This window comes from Nematolebias whitei, chromosome 23, assembly GCF_014905685.2.
Source record: "Nematolebias whitei isolate Nwh7 chromosome 23, NemWhi1, whole genome shotgun sequence".
NCBI classification, from domain to species: Eukaryota; Metazoa; Chordata; class Actinopteri; order Cyprinodontiformes; family Rivulidae; genus Nematolebias; species Nematolebias whitei.
Window position 1 is genome coordinate 12,691,461 of NC_056520.1, and position 17,116 is coordinate 12,708,576.

General features: G+C 38.4%; 1 protein-coding gene across 1 annotated transcript in view; it reads right to left on the reverse strand.

Moving 5' to 3' along the window:
• nhej1 (nonhomologous end-joining factor 1) overlaps positions 1–17,116 on the reverse strand; it is a 32,519-nt gene that overhangs the window by 972 nt on the left and 14,431 nt on the right. Inside the window, exon 6 of the mRNA XM_037696296.1 lies at positions 2,712–2,862. Within this exon, the coding sequence (XP_037552224.1) occupies positions 2,712–2,862 (151 nt within the window). The remainder of the gene's footprint in view (positions 1–2,711; positions 2,863–17,116) is intronic.

Sequence of the window (17,116 nt, forward strand, 5' to 3'; positions counted from 1 at the left end):
ACAATTATTTATCAGATATTGTTGCACCAATCTGATATTAGTATCGGCATCAGTACAGATAACAAAAAAAATAATAAAAAATCTTCATTGGGTATTGGTAGAGATGCACAAATCCAATAATAGTATCAGTATCAGTATACTGATATTGGGTAAAAATGAATGATCAGGTATTGGTAGAGATGCACCGATCTAATATTAGTATCGGTATCAGTACCGAAATTAAAAAAAAAACATTGATCTGGTATTGCGCCATTGTGACGATCCATACAGACAGGAGCTGATTGCTGTATATTTAAAATATCTGTCAAACAAGCTAGAGAAGCTATTGTTTTTTCCTCTTATTTCAGCTCCTTTATTATTTATTTTACATTATATTTAGAATTCCTGAACCATTTGAAAGGTTTGTTGAAGTTTATGTTTTCACGTTTGACCAACCTGTTGATTTTGTCAGTTTCAGTATCTTTATTATTATTTATTTTGCATTGGATGTTATACTCATAATTGCACGGACTGAACAAATTAAAACTGTTGTTTTTACATGTTTGTGAAGCTACTGGTGTGTTTTAAGTGTGCTGTACTGGTGCAGAGTTTTCAAGAAAATTTGTAATTCAGTACATTTATGTCTGCGTTTAAAAAACAAATGTTTTAAGCTAATTCAGCATCTGTCTGTATCAGATCGGAATCGAATCGTTATATACCGATACCAAACCTCAGGCATCGGTATCGGAAGTGAAAACAGTGGATCAGTGCATCCCTAGAGTAGCCGAATCACATCCTATGAGTGTGAACAGATCAAGTGAGAATAAATAAATGCACAACAAATCTACATTTAAAAAAAAAGAGCTAAATTTAGCAGAACACAAGCTAAAATTAGCAACTAAAAGATTAGAAAAGCTAAAACTTGCAGAATAGAAGCTCAGAATAGCCAAACGGTAGCTAAAAGCTTAAAAATAAACGGAGTACTGAAGATTTCAGGGAACATTATATAAGTCACAAAAACTAAAAGCTGCAGCTTTTATGACCCGCACATTTTGATATTTTAATGGATGACAAAGCTCAAAGTGTGCAGAAGTGTAAGCTTGAAAAAAAAAAAAAGTTCAGAAGAAATTAGAAAGAAGAGAGAATATTGATGGCAGAACTGTAGCTGCTGTGGATCCCAGCTCTACGGCTGGACAAATAAATACCAAAAATATGAAACTTAAAGCCGAAGTTTTAAACTAGACAGAGGAAAAATGAAATACTGAGTGAAACCCCGCCCCCATAAAGCTAAAAACAATAATAACAAGTAAAATAAAACCATAAAAACTCATGTTTTCACTAATTTAGACCCCATTAAATAAAGTGAAATGAAATAAATTAATAAAATGAAACTAGAGAAATTCCATTTCCAGTGAAAATGCAGTGTGAATGCTTATTGCAGAAGAACTTGCTGAAAAACAGCTGAAATTAGGAAAAAAACATGCTGAAATGTAGCTGAAATGGAAGAACAAGCATAAATTAACAGAAGAAAGCAGAAAGCCCATATTTGTTGAATTAGATTTTAATAAGCAGAAATGAGCACAAAAAATTAGGAAATTAGCTAAAATTAGCTGAAATTAGTTTAAAAAATGCTAAAAAGATGCAGAAAGAAGCTTAAACCAAAAGGAAGTGGAAGGTGCTGAAATGAGCTAAAAAGTGTGGAATTAGCTGAAAATCTAAATTTAGCACAAAAACAGCTAAATAGTAGCTGAAATATCAGAAAAAGCTTAAACTAGTAGAAAAAAACTGAAAGGAACATAAGCTTAAATTAGCATAAATATGTTAATTACGTAAAAAGTAGCAGAAATTACAAAGTAAAACTTGAATTTATCTGAAAACAGCTGAAATAAGCTTAAAAATCTATGAAGTAGTTAAATTAGCAGAAGAATGCAGAAAAAAACAAGTTTGCTGAAAGAAGCCGAAATAAGTACAAAAAAGTGGAAAATATCTGAAAAAAGCTGACATTAGCAAAGCAAAAGCTGAAAAGTAGCTAAAAAGGCAGAAAGAAGCTGAAATTACCAGAAGGAAGTGGAGAGAGCATATTTTTTGCTGAATTAGGCTTAAAAAAGTTAAAATGAGTGCAAAAAATGTGGAATTAGCTGAAAGTTTAATTTAGCATAAAACAGCTAAATAGTAGCTGAAATAGAAGAAGAAGCTGAAACTTGCAGAAATAAGCTGAAAGGAGCAAAACAAGCTGAAATTAGCAAAAATAAGTTAAAAGAAGCACAAAAATGTAGTTAGCAGAAAGACTCTCAGAGCAAGAAACGGCTGAAAAAACAGCTGAAATTAGCTGAAAGCAGCTGACTTTTTTTTTTTTTTTTTTTTGCACAAGGAAGCTGAAAAAAGCCGAAGCAGAACAAAATGTGAAAGGAGCAGTAAAAGGTTGTAAATAGATCTTAAGATTTAAAGGATGTAAAATGAGCTCAAATCATTTTCTATGAGAAAAAAAAAAGGCTAAATATTTCTAAAAGCTAAAGTTGCACCAAAACCAAAAGTCATAGAAGGATTGTCCTGAAAGCGCTGAACGTTTCTGATATATGATTTGTTAAAATAGATTGAAATGTGGAGGACGAGAAAGATGCAGAAAAACGTACGGAAGAAAAATGGATCACAATAGTGTGAACGCTTCATAAACATTCCCACAATGAACGACTTAGTCCAGTGTAGATTTAAAAGACGGTTCAAACAAACACCTGATGTCTCCGCAGCAGGTGACTCCTCCTCAACACGGTGCTCCTCTGACCGTTTACGCTTCCTGTGAGCGACGGCGGCGACGTACAACTGCTGAAGCTCGGCGTCGAAGCCCAGAGAGTCCGAGGGTTCAGACCACAGAGCAGGAAGCGTCTAAACACGGCAGAACAGAACAAGATGGATGTAAAAGTTACTGCAGCAGAGTTCAGTGTGGAGACGTATTAAGACACAACGTCCTTATTCAGTCAACCTTTATGTATACAGGTTAGTCTCATTTGGGCCATGAGGACTCGTTTCCAAGAGAGACCTAATTTAAACAACCATAAATGAGGTACAGACAACAATAAACATTCATATGAAAGCAAATAAAATGAAGTATATAAAAGAACAAAAAAAGATACATTATAAAACGATGTAAGATACTAAAAACAGGAACGTGTCTACGTTGGTTTTTGCCTTGAACTTAACAGATGTTTAAAATCCCTTAGAGAGGTCAAAGTCAACAACTTACAATCATTTTGCAAGATATTCCAGGAAACAGGAGCGGAGTAGGAGAAGGCCCTTTTACCAAATTCAGTGCGCACTGATGGGACACTGCAGGTAATGATGTCCTGAGAGCGCACGTTGTAGCTGCACTCACGCAGAGACATGTAGGAGGAGATGTATGAAGGCAGCAGACCAAGAAGTGATTTAAAGATGAAAATGTACCAGTGGGAGAGTCTGTGTGAAGTTGATGATGACCAGTTAACCAGTGAATACTGGGTGCAGTGGTGGGTACGATAATCACAGCCAGTTATGAATCTTAGCGCACCATGATAGACAGCATCCAACATCTGCAGGGTTCTTGTAGGAGCGTTCATGTAAATAATATCACTAAACAACGACCAAAATTCCCAAGTGTTTGTAAGTATCGAGAAACTCAATAGGAACACCATTCGTAGATTAGATAGAAGGAAGGACTGCTGGTACCGACTTCCTGTTTGAAAACAACATCCCTTTGGTTTTATCTGCATTTAGCACCAGTTTGAGATGGAACAAATCTGACTGGATGATGTTGAATGCAGACAGTAAGAGCTGGAAAACCTTAGCAACTGTTAGCTCGACAATAAACAACTGCATCATCCGCATAGAAATATAAGGTTGCATCAGGGATGCTCTGAGCCATATTACTTATGTAGATTGTAAAGAGGGTGGGACCTAAGACTGAACCTTGTGGTACACCATTATTGACTGTTAAATAGCTGGAAGAAGTACCATTATGTTAAACACATTGCCTCTGATCTGAAAGATAATAGTGTGTTCTGCGAGACCAATTTCTGAGAGCTTATGACACAAGATGTTATGATCCACAGTGCCAAAAGTTTTAGACAGGTCTAAGAAAAGTGCAGCACAACAATCCTTAGCATCCAATGCTTCAACGATGTCGTTAAAATCCTTCAGCGAAGCAGTCATTGAGCTGCGTTGTTTCCTGAAACCAGATTGATGGAGAGTTAAGACGTTATGAGTCCAAATACTTCTTGATTTAAGTATTTACCCATTTTTCTAGAACCTTAGCTAAACCACAGAGTTTAGAGATTGGACGATAGTTGTTCAGTATAGTAGGGTCTCCCTTCACTAAAGGCAAAACAAAAGCTGTTTTCCAAGAGTCTGGAATGGAGTTTTGGCTTATGGACAGGTTAAAGATGTGAGACACCGGTACTTTAATGATTTGTGCTAGCCATAAGAAATAAGGACGAAGGTTGTCAGGGTCTGCAGATGTTCTCGTGTCCAGACCTTTTAACAGTTTATTAACCTCACTAACAGAGAACAGTGAAAATGAAAAGGTGTGATTTACTGAGGATTGACTTGTAGAAGAAATTTGATTTAGAGGAAGTTTGGTTTGAACGAGAAGTACCATAGTTGGGTTTCCGTTGGTAATTGTGGCGAACAATACAATAACTTAAATCCGAGTTAAGATGCAATGTAGCTTAAAGAAAGGACACACATTTATGATGTCAGCTGTTTTGCTTCAGTTCATCTCCACAAAAAACAGCTAAAATTACAGGCAAACTTCTTACGCTTTTTTTAAATAGCTAGGTTTATGCTACTTGGAGCTTCTAGCTAGCCCTGGGATACATATAGCTAGGCTTTTGTTAATTTTAGCTATTGTTTTGCTAATTTCAGGTTTAAGTGACTGTTTTCCTGAGTTTAGCTCGCAGCTAAGGCTTTGCTGTTAGTGTACGACTTGGTCAATTTAATTTTTTAGCTACAGTTGAGCTAATTTTAGCCTTTCGTTCTGCTTTTATTTGAACTGTAACACCCGATTCAATGAATTTCATTCAGCTCTCAGCTGAAACACTGAATTTTCGGAGAATTCTTCTAGCCTAGATTTGTTTTCGTTTTGACAGCTGCGTTTGCCTTTTATTTTCGAACGCCGTGCTCCTTATCGCACGGCGGTTTAAAAAGGTAGTAGAGCTCCGAACAGAGCCGGCAGCTCAGGGCGATGCTGGGAGCGGCCTCTAAATCACAGCTGCATTATCGGCGCCGAGGCGAACGGGAACAAATCCAACCTGACCGATAAGAAAGCCACATTATGCGAACACGCCGACAGGAAAATGGCTAAATTCACAAAACCCCTCTTTTTTTTTTTTTCCTCCAGAGGACAAACTCTCCAAATTAGCTCCTCAAATATTGACCAGAGAAACTGGTGGTCTGTGCGTCGCTGACAGGGCAGAGGGGCTCCTAAACACACTTTGGTCGAGTTTCGAGGTTTCTTATTGATTTATTTTTGTTATTTGTTTGTTTAAATATCGTAAAAATAAATGTACGCTCTGGTTCTGCTTTGGGGACAGAGAAACCACTGTGTTGGAGGGGGGCAGCAGAGAAAGCCCACCTTATTCTCTCTTTATTCGCCTCGTTTCCTACCCCCCTCCTCCCCCTCTGGCTGCCAACCAGCTAACTTTTGATTATTTGATGTGAAATGTTGAGCTCAATTTGTCGGATCCGGCTGCCCCGAAGCAATGAAATCAACACTACAGTTGATAGTTTGAAACCCCTCTTCGCCTCCGTACGGAAGCCAATTAGTGCCCCTGACAGGATGCATTACCTGTGAGCTTGGAGCTATTTATAGGGCTCTTATTTTAGCAGGAATTAACCATTTGTATAAGTAGTAATATTAGTTCTGTATTGAGATGGTACAAATCAGTTTAATGTTTATATGGCTGAAATACACAACCACCTGCTAGTATAAAGAAGAAACCACATCAAAACACTGACTTTTTGTACATGTTATTTTTTTTAATGATCGAATCAGAGTAAAAAAACTACCAACTGGGACCAGGAGTGAGTCAGAACTCGGTTTGAGCACCACCGAGGAACGCTTCAAGCACTAGAGCTGGTGGGTTACTGACTCGCTTGGGTGAATGATTCAAATCTTTGCATTGAATCAGGAATTATTCAGTTCGGTTTATTTATATAGCGCCAAGTCGCAACAGAAGTCGTCTCAGGGCACTGAACAGAAACATTCATATACATAAATAATAATTTAATATTATTTATCTGAGGAGCAGCCATCACAGAACTCTCATGTTGAGCAAACATGAAGGCGACAGTGGAAAGGAAAAACTCCCTCATTGAGGAAGAAACCTTCAGCAGAACCAGGCTCAGGACAAGCGGCTATCTGCGTCGACCAGCTGGGTTTGAGAGGAACAGATACACAATGGCAATTCGTCATGTGAGGAAGCTGATAAGACGGGGAAGCGTTGGCAGCACGTCAGTGTTGTCTCTTTTGTTAGCAGGTAAACAGCTCTGATTTTAGACGAGCTTTGTAAACAGGGGGGTCCGAGAGTCTTACTTCTGGCCTCATATTTACTCTGCCTCGTTTCTTTCAGCATCCCTTTCACTCACTGTGACCTCAGCTTCCCGTCCTGAACCGGAGAGTGACGCGCCGCTTACGTCTTGAAACTTTAAACAGGAAACAATCCCGTTTCAGTCAGAAAAACTGGTCCGTCGCGTAGAAAACGGTAGTTTGACACCGAGTGGAGGGTAAAGATCAAAGGAAGCTTTGCAGAAATCTGATAATGATTTGTAAACGCATTACAACGCTACTAAAAGAACTTCCAAATACATTCAGCTGGCAGGTAATTGTATGTAAGATGCACAAGTTAAATTTACGTAAGACGGAGCTCAGCGTTCAAACACTCTAAACTTCTAGAGCGTTAAGTTTACCGTTTCCACCTAACCTATCTGTTTATCTCCAGACATCCATCCATCATCTTTACACGCTTCTTCTTTTTTGGGTCACGGAGGTCAGTGGTGCCCATATCCAACAGTCCCTATGCGAGAGGTGGGGGGACACTCTGGACAGGTCTCCATCACAGGGACACTTGGAGACCAACGAGACAAACAAGCATTCACTCTCTCACTCTCGCCTAGGGAAAATTTAGAGCTACCAATTAGCCCAGTCGTTCTCAAGCTGGGGTCCCTGGACCCCTGGGGGTACGCGAGTCGGTGCTTGAGGGTCTTGCTCTTCTATAGGCATCGCCATTGTTTATCATTTTTTAATTACTTCGACTGTTTTCTGTATGTAAACAAACGCATAGCAGTAGGCACCTGGTCACATATATCGTTTACAGATCTTTTATTTAAGGACACTATCACCCATATGAGAAAAATATAGATTTGATGAAATTGTGAATTTTTTTGAGCAGTGTTAAATTATCGTAGAAGCCTCTTCATGCAAAGAATGAGTGTTCCCTCGTTATTTGAGATGGGTAGATGGGTCTACAATACCGTAGTTGTTCTCACTCTTTTCAACGGTTCTGAAATGTGGACCACCTACTGCTGACACCCAAAAAGATTGGAACATTTCCATCAGCGTTGCCTCTGAAGCATTCTCAACGGAGCTGAAATGACTATTCAAGAAACATCAGTGTCCTTAGTGGCGATTTGTATTTAATCCATCGTAAAAAAAAAAACAACTTCAATGAGCTTGTCCAACAGTCCAACAGTCCGACAGTCGCTTACCCAAACTGATCTTCAATTCCGAACTACAGCAAGGGAAAAGAACAAGAGGAGGTCAAAAGAAACACTTCAAAGACACCTTGAAGCCAAACCTCAAGTCATGCAGCATTGACTGGACCAACTGGGAAGAGTGTGCCAAACTGGGGGACATCCATTAGTCAGGGGATCAACTACTTAGAGGAACCAAGAATAGAATGCCTCGAAGGTAAAGGCAGCAAAAACAACAAGTAGCCAATCGCGATTGACGAAGATGTCCAATGACTACCCTCTGTTCAGTCTGCGGAAAGGCTGCGCATCCATACGTGGACTTCAGTCACTGAAAGATCCACGATCAACAAAAGATGGTCACACTCTTAAGCGAGAAACAACCATGAGCGAGGGAATACTGGAAATTTTTCCAACTTGTGCTTTGAGGGTCATTCCTGGCTATTCTGAAATATGTGTGATTATGTATAGACATTTTATTCACTAATTTACAAGTTACTTTTTTTTTCACAATAAAAAAAATTGTAGTTACTTCCCTACATAGTAACAGAACAGATCAATCTCAGACAGTCTCTAGAGTGAGACAAACAGGGTTTAGACATTTTTATTTAAAAAGGTGGAGAGAGAAACTCGGGAATCCTGATGACAGTGAAATAACACCTTCAGACAACACTGTTGCGATGTATGGAGATGTATGTATGGTTTGGATTCAAACAAAGAGTGGGGCTAAACCCCAGAATCCTTTATGCTCTGGCTTCCCGCACATTTTATTTACTGTTCACCTGCTTTTCACCGTCATCAATGATGACACAGAAAGCAGCTCGTCTGAGCCAGAGCTCTACGTGGAGCCTGATGGTCCCAGTCAGTACCCAGTATAAGCAAAAACATGATAAACGAGCACAAGAAGAAATGTATTGCTCTGAAAGCGGAGCGTGTTCACTGCTTTAATATTGCTCAGCATGTCTTTGCAGGACTCGTCCAGTCCAGGTCGGGAGGACTGGACTCAGAGGACCAGCATCTGAATAAGGGATGCCGCCAGGCCACAGAGGGCCTAATTACAGAGCTGAACCAGAAACAACGCTGTGGAAACTGCAGTGTGCAGCTGACATAAGAGTCAGCAAAAGGGCGGTTTGGTTTGACTCTTTTTTTACAAAGAGCAGAAGGAGGGGAGCTGGTGATAAACATTTTTATTAACAACGAGTCAAATAAATTTACCAATTGACTGTGACAGTAAAATGGATCAAGATCAAGTCACCCATAACAACTCTGGGACTTTTTTGACAAAATTTGTTGAACATGTTCAAAATTCATGCAACAGGACGACGAGCCTCTGCGCCTCATGAAAGGAAACAGTGAACCCCTTGGAACATTATAAAATATTTTTAAGAATCCCTTACAAAAGTTCTTATTAACTAGTTGCCAACAGTCACAGCCCGGTAAGATACTGCCCTGACTTGTGGCAAAAACAAGTTGCGTGTTTGCAGACATGCCGTGGACTTTTTGGAGTTACGTATACTGCACAGTAGTCCCTCGCTACTTCGCGGTTCGACTATCGCGGACTCACTGTTTCATGGGTTTTCATCGTAAGATTGTACACGACACACGATTGGCTGATTGATGGAAGGCGACCAACCAGAGCAATGTGCTCTGTATTCCAGGCGTTGACTGGCACAGTAACTGTAGCATCAGTCTGTCTGCTCTCTTTCACTGTGCTCTTTTGTACTGTTAAAAATTACGTAGATTTAAGAGTTTAGAACATTGTTAAGAACATTGAAAGAGTGTGGGAAGGGTTTATAAAGCCTTAAAAAAATATATATAAATACTAAAATAAATATAACGACACATCAGTGTTTCCCCTACCATTATACAAGCGGGATGCCCCACCCTGTCAACAGAACTGAGCACCCCACCTACCAAACTGAACTTGCTCTCTCCACCCGGCACTGACATAACACTAAGCTAGAGGCGCGAAAAACAGGCTATCTAGCTAAAAAGCTAAAGGCAGCACTCACGTTGCCTCTTTTCTCAAGCCGAACGGCCCCCCCATACACACACTAACTCAAAAACTGTATAAACAGCGCACAACTCAAATGTGTCACGCTAAGCTAGTAGCGAAAAAATACAGGCTATCTAGCTAAAAAGCTAAAGGCAGCACTCACGTTGTCTCTTCTCTCAAGCTGAACCCCCCCCCCCACACACACACACACACACACACTCAAAAAACTGTATAAACAGCGCACAACTCAAACGTGTCACGCTAAGCTAGCAGCATGCAATACAGGCGCTCTAGCTAAAAAGCTAAAGGCGCCTCTTCCCTCATGCTGAACGCCACCCCCGCTCAAAAACTGTTGGTACAAGCTGTGCTCAAACATGTCTCCTCCCTGTCAACAAAAATCATGGATGAGAGGAGCACCCCGCCATGGCAAGTTAACTAGGGGAAACACTGGCATCCCTACATTGCGGATTTTCACCAATCGCGGTGGTGTCTGGAACGTAACCCTCGTAAGTGAGGGAACACTGTACACAAATGTGCACCAATTCATTCAGCCATCCATTATTTTTTACACGCTTCTTCCTTTTTGGGTCACGGGGGGCACTGGTGCCCATATCCAGCTATCACTGTGCGAGAGGCGGGAGACACCCTGGACAGGTCTCCAGTCCATCACAGGGACACATGGAGACAAACGAGACAAACATTCACTCTCTCACTCACACCTAGAGATGTTTTAGAGTTACCAATTAGCCTAACATGTATGTTTTTGGTCGGCAGGAGGAAAACGGAGTACCCGGAGAAAACCCACTCATGCACAGAAAGAACATGCAAACTCCACCCAGAAATAATATAATTCGTCATCTACCGTAATATCCTCAGTGCTTTGATATTTATCATTGTGATCTTTCTGAAAATAGTTTAGTGTGATAACTTGCTGTAGTTATGAGTCTTTCCAACCCTCGTTTTCTTTCCATTAGGTGGTCAAATTCCTTGATAAGCTGATATATCACTGAAACAGGTCCCTCTTGAAAATGTGTCCTCGTGACACAATTAAACTAACCTGTATAAAGGCCGAATGAAAAAATAAAAGAAAGACCCCTGGCCGGGATTCAATTCGGCAACCTTCTCGCTGAGAGGCAGCAGTTCTACCAACTGCGCCACAGTGCTGCCTGCACCAATTCAGTGATTCCAAATTAAACTTTGAACCTTTTTAGATTAAAAACAGGGTTTGTGTTTGGTTTTAAATGCTGTCACAGCACGTTGAAGAGTTTTATAATGTTTTAACTGTGGATTCATGTTGCTTTGTTGGTTTAATTCTTTTAGATTTACTTGCCGCCTTTGGTTTGGGTAATAACATTGTTGTCAAGACAAACATGTTAATGGTCTAAGGATCGGTATTGTTGAGGCTTAAATTGTATTTGTCAGAGAGGTATTTTTTTTTGTTTCCATGTACCCACATCTTTGTTTTGGTCCTTTTAGGGTCGCATTTTATTTTCTTTATATACGTTGTCTTTAGGATAAATATTCACTGTTATGCTGATGACACCCAAATGTATTCGCCAATTAAACTGGATGTCTCTCATCCACTGCTGCCTCTGTTGAAATGTCTACAAGATGTTAAAGACTTGTTGACATAGAATTGTTGGACCCCGAATAATAAGAAAAAAATACTGAAATAGTTTGAAAACTGTACCCGTTAACTAATGTCTATGGTCTTCTTGTTCCTCGTTGTTCCTAGACTGTCAAACATCTCTGAGTGTTAGAATTTGAGAAGCTAGTATCCAGTTGTCAGAAACTGTTTTTATCAGTTAAACACTAAAATAAAGTCTTACATTCTTCTCAAAAGGGTCGTAACATGCCCATGATGTGCATATCCTACAAATATGTGAAAGAAAACCGCATACTTTTTAAGAAACTTGGCATATTACATAGGATTTGACCCATTTTGTCGCATAACATATCGGCATATTTTCTTTTGAACGTTACGTGGCTAAAGTGAAACAGGAAGTGACATCAAAGGGGAACTTTTATTGTTTGATTTTTCTCATGCTCTCATATTTTCTCTCATTGACGGTTTCCGCAAAGTGACTCAGGCAAAATACATATTAGATCTGTGGGTGAAAATATATAAAATGGATATAAATTTTAAAGAACTGAGAGACTTTATAGGTAAAAGAAGTTTACAAAAACATTATGGCTCACTGCTTTTCAGCATCTATACATAAAATAAAATGCTCCAGGTGTTCTAAGTTACTATGAATGTTGTGTATAAACTCCTATGCTAAAATACTTGTTAGATTTTTGGGAAAAATAAAACAGTTTCTCTTCGTACTTTGTTCTGAATTTTCAGCTATCATTATTATGTATGACCCTGAAACTCTTTTTAGACACCGTGAAACTTGTACTTTAAATAATGCAGCCCAACAGAAAAGGAGTTTGCGCTCAAGATGCTTGTTGAGACTGTTGCACATACAGAAGGAACTAAAGCATAATTTATTCTGTAAAATGAAGCTCGTTAACACAATCATTTACCAGGATATAGTTTTATTTTTAGAAATGTTCTTTTCATTCAAGTCCAGAAGCTAAATTTTTTTATGGTTGATGTGTGCGCCTCCTTCAACCTCGCCCACCTCCCACCTCGGCTCTGAATTCCTCAGGTAGGTGAGATAAAGAGCCGATCACGGCAGTCTGTGAGTTCAGTCATTGATTTACTAAAGTTGAAGACACTTTCCCCACCTACAGTAATCCCCACTCTTCTTTTAGTGTCTTCTCTAACAAGTTCAAATTCAGCTTGATGCAAAAAAGAATTGATTATTCTTCTATAAAATTACCAAACAGGTTTTAGCTACTTTTTTTTTTTGGTTGTCTTTGCTGTCTTCTTAAGTAAACCCAAATCTTCGAAGTTTTTGGTCACAAAATGAAAAAAGGGACATTTTCCCCATTGAAATACATTAAGATATATATTTTTTGTGTGTGTTCTTATGCTACTATTGTTTTACTTTTAGCTTCAAACTACAGTTGTCTACTTTTAGCTTCTAGATAGCCTTTTGCTACTTTGAGCTTTTAACTAGTTTTCTACTTTAAGCTGCACTTATACTTTTAGTTTTTAAATATATTTTGCTGCCTTTGCTTTTAGCTAGCATTTTGTGACTTTTAGCTATCATATTGCTTCTTTTAGGGGGAGGGCGTGGTGGTGGAGAGGTTAAAGAAGGTGGGCCTGTGATCGGAAGATCGCTGGTTCAACTCCTGGTACAGACAACATAAAAAATGCCATTTGTCCCACTCTGGGCCCTTCACCAAGACCCTTAAGCCCCTGATGAAGAGAGCAGCCGAAAGAAGAATAAAAATAGCTTATTTTAGCATTCACCTATAATTTTGCTTCTTTTAGCATTCAGCTAGCATTTTGTTATTTTTAGCTTGTATGCGTTTTTTTTTTTTTTTTTAGCTATTTGCTACCGTAATGTTTAGCTAGCCTTTTTGTGACTTCTATCTTTTAGCTATCATTTAGCTTCTTTTAGCATTTACCTAATATGTTGCTACTTTTAGTTTACAGGCAAGATTTAGCTTTTTTTTTTTTTTTTTAGCTTTAAGCTAGACTTTTGTGACTTATCTATCATATTCCTTCTTTTAGCATTCAGCTAGCATTTTGCTATTTTTAACTTGTGGGTTTTTTTTTTTTTTTAGCTTTTTGCTACCTTAACATTTAGCTGGCCTCTTGTGACTTAGCTTTTAGCTATCATTTAGCTTATTTTAACAGTTACCTAATGTTTTGCTACTTTGAGCTTTTAACTAGTTTTCTATCTTTAGCTGCACTTCCACTCTTAGCTTTTAAATATATTTTGCTACCTTAGCTTTTAGCTAGCCTTTTGTGACTTTTAGCTCTCATTTTGCTTCTTTTAGCATTCAGCTGTCATTTTGCTATTTTTAGATTGTATGTGTTTGTTTTTTTTTTAGCTTTTTGCTACGTTAATGTTTAGATGGCCTTTTGTGATTTTTAGCTTTTACCTATTGTTTAGCTTCTTTTAGCATTTACCTAATATTTTGCTACATTTAGCTTAAAGACGAGACAGCATTTTTAGCTTTGAGCTAGACTTGTGTGACTTTTAGCTATCATATTCATTCTTTTAGCATTCACCTATAAATTTGCTTCTTTTAGCATTCAGCTAGCATTTTGCTATTTTTAGCTTGTATGCGTTTCAATGTCTTTTTAAGTAAATGGTTAAATAATCTCTTCTTAGTTTTCTCTTCTAATAGACATGAAACTGATCAGAATCTGCAGCTTTTTGTCGTTTGGCCTCATTCAGCTGCTTTAAAGTGTATTTTGGATCAGCTGCTGTGGTTGAACCCTTCCAACATTTCCTGCCCTGCTCTTTACTTAGAGCCTCAGATATTAGGAGCCGACTCTTCACGTGCATAGCTATGTAGCATTTAAGGAAAATTTCTCCACCTGTTTTAAGCACATATTCGTGACTTTAACTGGAAACAGCTGTGCATCTCTACACTGAAAAAAACATGTTTCTTATTTATTGTTTTTGAACCCATTCACTAGAAAACTATTCAGTTTAAGCAGGAAAACCAGGACATTCAGAGTAAGGAATGCCACAGTTTGAAGCCACAGAATTGAGCTCAATTACGTGATTCTGGAAACCTAAAGTGAGGTGTTTTGGTCAGAGGGGACCACAAAATGTCAGATGCTGTTTTACTGCAGAGTGGTTGTCATGGAGCCTCAAAGCCACCATCCAAAGAAACAGGAAGCGGGCGACAGCTCCAAACTGTGACAGTTTAGTTCAGAGCTGCATGTCACACTCATGCATGTAAACGCAAAGACTCCATTGTAAAACAAAGGAAACAAAAGGATGCTGAACTCTAAAGACACACCTTTTTTTTCCCCCCAACCTTTATTTATACAGATAATCACACTGAGCCTCAAAGACTCATTTACAAGTGAGATCTGTTTGGACAGACAAAAAAGTAATGAAAGTGACTACATGTATAGGATTTGGAGGCAAATAAAATCCAAACAGACTCGCACTCTTTGGCCGAGGAGAGATTGCCTGAAATTGAAAAAAACACCCTGCACATAAGCACATAGTGACGCAAACAAAAGGCTCAACTCCGGTGCTCTTCACTGACCCCTCCCTTTATCCTTTCTCTTTAAAATCCGTTTTAATCGTCCAAAATCACGTTATTGGATGGTTAAAAGCAGCTAAGTTGAGAAGCTAAACTAAGAGCTAAGCTAACAGGCCGACCTCGGGGAAAAACCTCCGTCTTGTCAAAGCTCCAAAATTCATGGTTGAAACCCGTGTCTTCGTCTAAAAAGTGGGTTTTCTCTGCAAAAAGAAGCTGAGAACTTGTTTACTGATTTTTTTTAAATTAAAAGCTTTGTATGAAAAATGCTATGCTAAAGAGCTCAAACCACACCTAGCGTCCGCCATTTTGAGAACCGAGGAGAGACAGCCCATGTCACGTCAAGGGGCCTCCCTCCCATTTTCTTAAAGAGACACGCTGCTCGCTCCCTCACTATCCACCCTTCAGTTCAGTCTTATACTGCCATTCAGTGGTCAAAAAAGGCACTACACAGAAAAATTAACCAACATTTCTTCTTAAATTTGACGATTACTAATTATTGTCAAATTTCCAACAATATTATAGTTTATCACAATAATTTCTAAGACAATTAATGGCCCAGCAAAATTTGTTATTGTGACAGGCCCAAGTAAGATGACATCATAACTCATATTTTCATTAAACACTCTTACTGGCTTTATTAACATAGAAGCACTAAAACTAAAAGCAACAAGAAGGATGAGTTTTCTTAAACACAAATCATGGTTTCATCAACTTATCGACCGTCAGGCCTGTGTGACGCAAACTTTATCTGTAACAGTTCATTCACAAGGGTTCTTCAGGTCCCGTTCATAAACGAGCATTAAAACAACAAACCAAGTGTCCTCAGATTCTCTCATTAGGAGTTGAAGACCAGGAGCAGGACCAGGTTTATGGAAGCTGCCATGTTGTATTTTTGAGACCAGAGTCACTAGTTAGGAGTCTAGACCAGGGGTCTGCAACCTGCGGTTCTGGAGCCACAAGTGGCTCTTTAGTCTTTTATCTGTGGCCCTTTGAAGCTTTGACTAAAACCAATGTGATATTTAATTTTATAGTATTAAAAAAAAAAACACAACAGGAAAGGCTAGTTTTAGCATCTTTCTGTCAATTCCCTTTAATTATGTGAAGTTAAAAAAAAGAATGTAAAAAAATATAACTAACATCACTTTAATTGGTAATACAGTAGTCCCTCGTTTATCACAGGGGATCCGTACCCTGAAGCCCCATGATTAGTGAAAAAATGCGACGTAGGAATAGTAGTACAAGTAGAAAGTGGTTTATTTTAGTATATCAAGGCATTTTAAACCCTTCCCACACTCTTACAATATTCTAAACAATGTTTCTAAACTCTAAACGCTCTAAAAGAGCAAAGAATGTCTATGCCTCCGGCTGCACCCTGCCAGTGCTCTTGGCCACGCCCACTTCTCCGCTGCAGGAGGGAGCTTCTCCCCGCAGCTGTGGGCTGCACATAGGTATAAATAATAATAAATAAAAACAAATTAAAAAAGATTCCATGCCGATTGTGCAGCTCACAAATCAATAAGCCATTGTGTGTCATGTCCAATCTTATTTTGAAAAACCACGATAGAGCGAGCCCGCAAAAAACGAACCACAAAGTTACGTTATTAGTGTTTAGCATATATCTTAGATCTTTTAGCATACCGTTTGGCATTCGTTTAGTGTATATCTTAGTATATATATCTTAGTGCATATCTTAGTGTATATATCTTAGTGTATATATCTTAGTGCGTATATCTTAGTGCATATCTTAGTGTATATATCTTAGTGCGTATATCTTAGTGTGTATATCTTAGTGTGTATATCTTAGTGCATATATCTTAGTGTATATATCTTAGTGTATATATCTTAGTGTATATATCTTAGTGTATATATCTTAGTGCATATATCTTAGTGTATATATTATATCTTAGTGCATATATCTTAGTGTATATATCTTAGTGTATATATCTTGGTGCACATCTTTGTGTATATATCTTAGTGTATATATCTTAGTGTATATATCTTAGTGTATATATCTTAGTGTATATCTTAGTGCATATATCTTAGTGCATATATCTTAGTGCATATATCTTAGTGCACATCTTAGTGTATATATCTTAGTGCATATATCTTAGTGCATATATCTTAGTGCATATATCTTAGTGTATATATCTTAGTGTATACTGTATATCTTAGTGTATATCTTAGTGCATATATCTTAGTGCATATATCTTAGTGCATATATCTTAGTGTATATATTTTGGTGCACATCTTAGTGTATATATCTTAGTGTATATATCTTGGTGCACATCTTAGTGTATA